The sequence below is a fragment of the Budorcas taxicolor genome, chromosome 5 (assembly GCF_023091745.1).
Source record: "Budorcas taxicolor isolate Tak-1 chromosome 5, Takin1.1, whole genome shotgun sequence".
In the NCBI taxonomy this organism is placed as follows: Eukaryota; Metazoa; Chordata; class Mammalia; order Artiodactyla; family Bovidae; genus Budorcas; species Budorcas taxicolor.
In genome coordinates this window covers 41,848,678-41,857,795 of record NC_068914.1, presented here as the reverse complement: position 1 = coordinate 41,857,795, position 9,118 = coordinate 41,848,678, and the positions used below count along the sequence as shown (strand labels likewise).

The 9,118-nt window shown below is 37.2% G+C and overlaps 1 protein-coding gene across 1 annotated transcript in view; it reads right to left on the bottom strand.

Annotated features, from left to right (window-relative positions):
* Positions 1-3,427: 3,427 nt before the first annotated feature.
* The window catches only part of C5H1orf198 (chromosome 5 C1orf198 homolog), a 127,751-nt gene continuing 122,060 nt past the window's right edge, over positions 3,428-9,118 (bottom strand). Inside the window, exon 5 of the mRNA XM_052640290.1 lies at positions 3,428-3,550. Coding sequence (XP_052496250.1) covers position 3,550 — 1 coding nt within the window. The 3' untranslated portion in view covers positions 3,428-3,549. The remainder of the gene's footprint in view (positions 3,551-9,118) is intronic.

Here is a 9,118-nt window from a genome sequence, read left to right as displayed (position 1 = left end):
TTATGTATTGTCCCACTTAAATCAATTTCAACAACAAGCAAAATTAATTCCAAAGTTAGAAAATTGGCTTCCCTTGGCTAAGAGAGAACCGTAAGCTGAAATCAGTGCATCAGGGAGTGCCCAGACTGTTGGTAATGTTCTATTTCCTATGTGTGCTGGTTCATGACACAATGCACATGTGAGTTCCAGTCTTTTTGGTATATAAGCTATGCTCAACTTGAAAATCCATTCAGATGATTATAAGACTATTTTCTGGTTATTCGCAAGGCCAGAGGGCATGGTGGTTGGTGCAAGATTCTGAAAGTACAGGTTGTAGATTAATATATCCTGTATCTAAACTCTTTCTGTCTCAGAAACCCTGACCAAGTGACTACCTCTCTGGACTTACTTTCTTCATCTGTGAAATGGGTTGATTATATAGCTCCCTCAGTTGATTACATAGCCCTTGGTTACTGAGGGGGCCAAATCTTTGCTGACATCCAGCAAGAACTCAAAGAGCTGAATAAATAATCTTGAGGTGGTAGAATGAAGACAGCACTGGCAATCCAACAAATTTCCCAGTTTGCAGTTTGAATGCCTGCAGGGACAGCACATGCATCCATGTCACTGTCATGGCCCTTCTCAGAGCAGAGAGGCTTGTATTTCTGGAATCTCGAGTTCAACTTTCATTTTTATTTATTTATTTTAAAAAAATTTTTATTGTAATAAATGTAGTTAATTTACAATATTGTGTTAGCTTCAGGTGACCACCAGCACAGTGATTCAGTTATATATATTTATGTATTTGTAGATATTATATATTTATAAGTATCATATATATATCAGATATGTATATTATTACAAGATTATTACAAGATATTGAATATAACTATTATATTCATTATTCATATTATATTAATTACCTATTTTATATATAGCAGTGTGTATATTTTAATCCCAAACTCCTACTTTATCCCTATCCCCCGTTCCCCTTTGGTAACCGTAAGTTTTTCTTATTGTTGTTGCTGTTTATTTTGGCTGTGATGCATCCTCATTGTGGCTCATGGGCTCAGTTACCCCACAGCATATGGGATTTTCGTTCCCTGACTAGGGATTGAACCCCTGTCCCCTGCATCAGAAGGCAGATTCTTAACCACTGGACCACCAGGGAAGCCCCATGAGTTTATTTTCTATGTCTGTGAGTCTATTTCTGTTTTGTACATATGTTCATTTGTATCATTTTTCAGATTCCATTTTTTTTGTTTAGTTTTGTGTTTGCCAGGTGAATTCCACAACACATGCTGTCATGATTACTTATTTTTCTATTTGCATATTGTTTGTTCTTAAAAATAAGAGTGTTTGCTTGAAACATTTGAAGAAATTGTTGAATTTCACCCTTTTGGTTTTGTCCTGCAGGAATTAGATGTTGTTCTTTGTGTGTATGATGGCATTTATCTTGGGTGTAAGTGTGCCAGCTGTGGGAAACTCAAATTTGTTTCTTGAATGCAGCTCCTTGAGTTTCATTCTCCAGAACTGGATCATTTTCAGTTATAATACTGCTGAGTTGACTTGTAAATGAATTCTATTCAACTGATTCAAAAGTAAGTGCTTACGAATTAAATACTTCCTAATATTTAGGAAATCAGCCAAATGAATTTCTGATCCTCATGATCTGAGAAATAGTCAATACTGAACTGATGTGTGGTATAGTTTAAACTTTCTGGTTTGTTAACTTTAACACTTCCATTGTACTGCATTTATTAGAGGTCAAATAAGAGCTTATGACGGTTGCAAATATGTCAGCAAGGAAAATAACTTGATATAATGAAACTTTGCCTGTCTAAAATAGCCTGTCCAGATTTTGGTAACTTGAAATTGAACTAAGTTAAATGGCAAGAACTCATTGACTACCTGGTTCATTTCAAATAGGATAAAACACTGACCGCTGGGCAGATCTAAGTTTACTACCTTTGCTTTCTTAGAAGTGGAAAATTTTTAACTAAAGCATAAGTTTTCAATCAGAAAGCGCTTGTATGGCAAACAGTTCACAATCACTTGCCTCTTGCTTTTCACGAAAAAATTAAGGTGTGTAAGAGCTGAGGAGTCTAATAAATAATCAAAGCTAATTAAAGCTACAAAAATAATTTTTAAAAAGCATTTCAGAGTACAGTAGGAAAGTAGGATATATATATATTGAGTAAAAAAAGGAGTTTTATGCAGAGTCTGGATGAGATTAAATTCAATTTGGGTGAATGGATTTTGTTATTAAAAGTGGACTGACGCAAGGCTAGATTTGATTCCTCTTTGTTAACAGAACAAGTTTACTTAAAATGCTGCTTTTGGTAACAGATTATATGAACTTCCTTGCCTTTAAGTGATCTATATTTGCTTTGAGATCTCTTCTCACTTTGCCTAAGAAATAGGTCTCAAAGTGACCTGTGATGTTGTTTGACCAAGTGTTTATAAACTTTCTGACAAACTTCCCAAACACTGAATATTAATTAAAGTTCTTTTGACCTCCAGCTAATTTGGAGATGCTTTAGAAGACTCCTGAGGCATCTCAGAAAGGAATATCTAGCCAGTATTGTTTGGCATATAGAATTACATGGGAAGCATTGTTAAAGGAGTGATAAGTCTTCTCAGATTATACAGTATGGATAAATGTTACTACTATAGATATTCTAGAATTTATATAAAGTTTCTGAAATATACATATGTCCTTGTATAATCTATCAGCCATAATGTCTGTGATTCTTTTGAAGATATGCAGTATGCTTTAGAAAAATAAATAAGTTAAGTCCATAGAAATAACTCTCCAGTTGCAAAAACAGGTTTGCAACTAACACTGCTCTTCATGAAATATATTGTGAAATTCTTTAAACTAAGAAAAAGTATTGCCCCTACTCCTTTTCCAAGAATTTTTTTTAAGTACACAATTACTAATTACTATAGATGTTCCATTAAAAGTTACAATGATAAGAAACATATTCTTCCTTTTGACTCATTTTCTTTAAATCTCACCCCATATATTTGTGAAGCCAATGTACAATTTAGAAGTCACGTGAAGCCTTTCCCAATTTTTAGACAAAAATTTTATCTTTTAATATGCATTCTAAAGAATTTTGGGTATGAATATTTTGTTTACTTGTAGGGAAATATATATAATTATCAAACACTGGCATCATTTTAAGCATTAAAATATAGCCAGTGGATACATATACTGATCAAGAAAATCACTGTCTTTATATGTACAGTTCAGCATTATATTTATTCACAATTCTGTTACTTATTCAAATATAGATGATGCTGACAAAGAAAAATATTCATAAGTTCTCAAATATTTAGTGGGATAATTTTAATCTTCATTTTTTGGGATGATAATTTGGGTTTAATTGATGTATGATGAGTTTCAAAATTTTATTTCTGCCATGTTCAGTCACTAAATCATGTCCAACTCTTTGTGACCCCATGGACTGCAGCGCTTCAGGCTCCCCTGTCCTTCACTGTCACGGTCCAACACCAAATAATGCAAATTTTCTTCTTGATCAAGTTCAGTAGACGGTAGTTAGATCTGAGAATTGAAAGAAAAGGTGTATATGAAACACTTAAGTTCTACATGTAGAAAATGCTCAAAATCAGTTAGTTTAAAAAAGGCAACTCACTAAAAAACTATCACCTATCCCAGTAATATCAGGAAGAAGCCAATGATGTCCCCTGTTTCACCAGACTGTACTTCAGTTCAGTTCAGTCACTTAGTCGTCTCTGACTCTTTGTGACCCCATGAATCGCAGCACACCAGGCCTCCCTGTCCATCACCAACTCCTGGAGTTCACTCAGACTCAAGCCCATTTAGTCAGTGATGCCATCCAGTCATCTCATCCTCTGTCGTCCCCTTCTCCTCCTGCCGCCAATCCCTCCCAACATCAGAGTCTTTTCCAATGAGTCAACTCTTCGCATGAGGTGGCCAAAGTACTGGAGTTTCAGCTTTAGCATTGAGGAAATCCCAAGGCTGATCTCTTTCAGAATGGACTGGTTGGATCGGCTTGCAGTCCAAGGGACTCTCAAGAGTCTTCTCCAACTCCACAGTTCAAAAGCATCAATTCTTCAGAGCTCAGCCTTCTTCACAGTCCAACTCTCACATGGATACATGACTACTGGAAAAACCATAGCCTTGACTAGATGGACCTTAGTCAACAAAGTAATGTCTCTGCTTTTGAATATGCTACCTAGGTTGGTCATAACTTTTCTCCAAGGAGTAAGCGTCTTTTAATTTCATGGCTGCAGTCACCATCTGCAGTGATTTTGGAGCCCCAAAAAAATGAAGTCTGACACTGTTTCCATTGTTTCCCCATCTATTTCCCATGAAGTGATGGGACTGGATGCCATGATCTTCGTTTTCTGAATGTTGAGCTTTAAGCCAACGTTTCCACTCTTCTCTTTCACTTTCATCAAGAGGCTTTTTAGTTCCTCTTCACTTTCTGCCATCAGGGTGGTGTCATCTGCATATCTGAGGTTATTGATATTTCTCCTGGCAATCTTTATTCCAGCTTGTGTTTCTTCCAGTCCAGCGTTTCTCATGATGTACTCTGCATAGAAGTTAAATAAGCAGGGTGACAATATACAGACTTGACGTACTCCTTTTCCTGTTTGGAAGCAGACTGTTGTTCCATGTCCAGTTCTAACTGTTGCTTTCTGCATACAGATTTCTCAAGAGGCAGGTCAGGTGGTCTGGTATTCCCATCTCTCTCAGAATCTTCCACAGTTTATTGTGATCCACACAGTCCATAGTCAATAAAGCAGAAATAGATTTTTTTCTGAAACTCTCTTGCTTTTTCCATGATCCAGCGGATGTTGGCAATTTGATCTCTGGTTCCTCTGCCTTTTCTAAAATTAGCTTGAATATCTGGAAGTTTACAGTTCACTTATTGCTGAAGCCTGGCTTGGAGAATTTTGAGCATTACTTTACTAGCGTGTGAGATGAATGCAACTGTGCAGTAGTTGAGCATTCTTTGGCATTGCCTTTCTTTGGGATTGGAATGAAAACTGACCTTTTCCAGTCCTGTGGCCACTGCTGAGTTTTCCAAATTCGCTGGCATATTGAGTGCAGCACTTTCACAGCATCATCTTTCAGGATTTGAAATAGCTCAACTGGAATTCCATCACCTCCACTAGCTTCGTTCATACTGATGCTTTCTACGGCCCACTTGACTTCACATTGCAGGATGTCTGGCTCTAGATGAGTGATCACACCATCATGATTATCTGGATTGTGAAGATCTTTTTTTGTACAGTTCTTCTGTGTATTCTTGCCACCTCTTCTTAATATCTTCTGCTTCTGTTAGGTCCATACCATTTCTGTCCTTATCGAGCCCATCTTTGCATGAAATATTCCCTTGGTATCTCTAATTTTCTTGAAGGGATCTCTAGTCTTTCCCATTCTGTTGTTTTCCTCTATTTCTTTGCATTGATCCCTGAGGAAGGCTTTCTTATCTCTCCTTGCTATTCTTTGGAACTCTGCATTCAGATGCTTATATCTTTCCTTTTCTCCCTTGCTTTTCACTTCTCTTCTTTTCACAGCTATTTGTAAGTCCTCCCCAGACAGCCATTTTGCTTTTTCGCATTTCTTTTCCATGGGGATGGTCTTGATCCCTGTCTCCTGCACAATGTCACGAGCCTCATTCCATAGTTCATCAGGCACTCTATCTATCAGATCTAGGCCCTTAAATCTATTTCTTACTTCCACTGTATAATCACAAGGGATTTGATTTAGGTCTTACCTGAATGGTCTAGCAGTTTTCCCTACTTTCTTCAGTTTAAGCCTGAATTTGGTAATAAGGAGCTCATGATCTGAGCCTGTACTTAGATCTCCAGAATTCATTCATCTTGTATAACCAAATTTTATACAATGTGACCAACATCTCCCATTATGCCCACTGCAAGTTATAGACTTTCAAGACTCTGATTTGTGTAGGACTTTAGTGTATTCCACATATAATTGAGATAAGATAGTATCTTCTTTCTCTGTTGGCTTATTTCACTTGGCATAATGTCCTTCAGGTTCATTCATGCTGTCCCAGATGGAAAAATGTCCTGGTTTTAAAGCTGAATAATATATGTTCATTTATATCATATTATCCTTATCTGTTTATGCTTAACACAAGGAAATAAATAGTGAGATGATACCTCAAGTTTCTAATAAATATTTAAATTTAAAAAACTTAATTGCTAGCATCAAATTTTAGTGAGACTGGGGAGGAATTAAAATTACCATGTGTTGCTAATGGGAGTATAGAAAATATAACCAATTACAAAAACTAATTGCCTTTTACTTATAAACTTAAAACTTTATCATATTAGCAAAAAAAGTAAAAGTATACATAAAAATAAAAACTCTCTGAACTTCTAATATACCCTCCCCTTCTGTATAACTCCAGTCATCTACAGTTAGCTTCTATTACATCAAGCATTTAACAAAAATCAATGAGAGGGAAATAGAAGAGACAGAAAGGCGAGTCCCAGTATCTACATCCTCATTATTGTTATGAGATTTCTAGTGTCCAACTCCCAGGTTTGGGACTATTATGAGTACTAACACAAATAATAGCTGTGAGGTTTCCAGTGCAACATAACCTACTTGTAAACACATAGCAAATGCTCAATAATCATTGTGCTAATGACTATATACATGTTGTTTTCCAAGTAGAGATTTACCAACATGTTACAGCCTTTATTAAACTTCTGTAAACTTTAAAGTACCAGTCAAACATGTGATTCTTCAAAATAGTTGGTCTTTAGTAGAACTAATAGTAGCGTGTTGCAATAAGCTGGTTGGTGGAAGGGGCTGAAATGTGGTGTGCCTGGCTTCTCTAGCGTCGTGCTACTGAAAACAGGTCTGGGAGAAGCATAATCACAAGGAAGAAACTTGATAAAGATGCCATATCATGGACCCCACTCCGAACCTGCAAACCGCAATATCCTTCATGCTTCCGGAAAGCTTTGTATGAATATTAAAATTTGAGAGGCAAGATTTACATACGTGTTTATCACTCTAAGCTTACAATAAAGATGATTTAGTGAGTTTTAATAACCACTATCCTCTGTGACCACTTTCACAGATTCTGCCCAAGCACATTTTTTTAAAAAATGAGGTATAATTGACCTACAAGTTGTAGTTGACCTACAATAATACTTGATTCAAGTTTTGAAGACATTGTTTCAGGAGAACAATATGATTACCATAGATTAAAAATAATTTTTAAACTACATGCTCCAGGCAATTCCAGGCTTAAGCCACAGGTAAGAAAAATGGCTCTCAGATATACCTCTGGTGTGACAGATGAGTGCAATCTTTGGTTCAAGGAAAGGTAAGAAAGATAACCTGTGTGAGAAGGTTAGATCTTTGCAAGTCACATTCCCAGTTGTTGTAGCAATTTTAGTGATTGACTATGGGAAAGCAAGGTATGTGAAAACAAGCAGGAGAAAATAAGGTTTTTTTTTTTTTTAGGTAGCAACTCATTTTTTCCCTGAATCTCTCAGGTGATAAAGAACAGAAGGGAATGACCTTTTCTGCACTTCATGGGCCTTCTATCTCTGAGGGAGAGGGTAGCAGGTGAAGGGTCTGTGCTGACACCTTCAAAGAGGTACAGGTGTAATTTAGCTGCACAATATGGCCTGAGAAAGAAACCTAGAAATGGAGGAAGAAGAGAAATAAGTGGCACATTCTCAGGTAAATATCGTGAAGCAGGTTAGCAGATGTGTCCTCTTTTCTTGCTGAAATTTCAAGTATTTAGAACTTGCAAACATTTACTTCTTTACCACTGGTGGTTCTGCCTAATAAATTTGTCTCAATGACTTTATTTTCCTAATGATAGAAAAAGGTAGATGTTTTTCTTTAAAAAATTTTTTTTTACTTTGTATTGGGGTATGGCCAATTAACAATGCTGCAATATTATTTTTACAGTAAACTCAAGACTTCTCCATCTATGCAGCACTGATGATAAAACATCTAGGCTAAAGATGAAAAGTTTCTTCACATTGAGGAACACCCAGAGAGGTTCACAGAGTTACATGAAGAAGAGAAGAGGGAGGGGGGAGTTGGAGGTGACTGGAATGAGATGAGGTGGGATCAAAAGAGGAGAGAGCGAGCTAGCCAGTAATCACTTCCTTATGTGCACTCCACAGTCTGGACCGCTCAGAGATGTTCACAGAGTTATACAGAGAAGAGGAGAGGGAGGAAGGAGACAGAGGTGGCCAAGAGGATAAAAGAGGGAAATGAAAAGGAGAGAGACAGATCCAGCCAGTGACCAGTTCCCTAAGTGTTCTCCACCATCTGGAACACACAGAGATTCACAGAGTTGGGTAGAGAATAGAAAGGGGAGGGAGGAGACAGAGGCAACCTGGTGGAGAAACAGGGAGAGTCCAAAGGAGGAGAGAGCAGTCAAGCCAGTAATCTCGCTCTCAAGTAAAAATGGGTACTGAAGAATGGGTTTTTAAAGGTACAAAATTGATAACAAATACCAAAAAGCAAAGATTAAAAATCTAGAGAAGAGGTTGGATTTTCAAAAGTACAATATTAAAGAAAAGAAGAAGAAGAAAAAAAAACAAAGTCACAAGAATTATTAAAAAAACAACAACCACAAAAAATATATATATGATGTTTGCTTTAAAAATAGGGTCTTTTTTTTTTTTTTTTTGAAAAGTAATAGTTGAGAGAGGTGGGAGGGGGGTTCAGGATTGGGAACTCATGTACACCTGTGGTGGATTCATGTCAATGTATGGCAAAACCAATACAGTATTGTAAAGTAAACACACACACACACACACACACAAAACAATGCTGCAATGGTTTCAGTTCAGTTCAGTCACTCAGTCGTGTCCGACCCTTTGCGACCCCATGGAATGCAGCACGCCAAGCTTCCCTGTCCATCACCACCTCCTGGAGCTTGCTCAGACTCATGTCCATTGAGTCGGTAATGCCATCCAACCATCTCACCCCTTGTTGTCCCCTTCTTCTCCTGCCTTCAATCTTTCTCAACATCAGGGTCTTTTATCCAACGAATAATTACTTCTCATCAGATGGGCAAAGTATTGGAGCCTCAGCTTCAGCATCAGTCCAATTCAAGACTGATTTCCTTTAGGA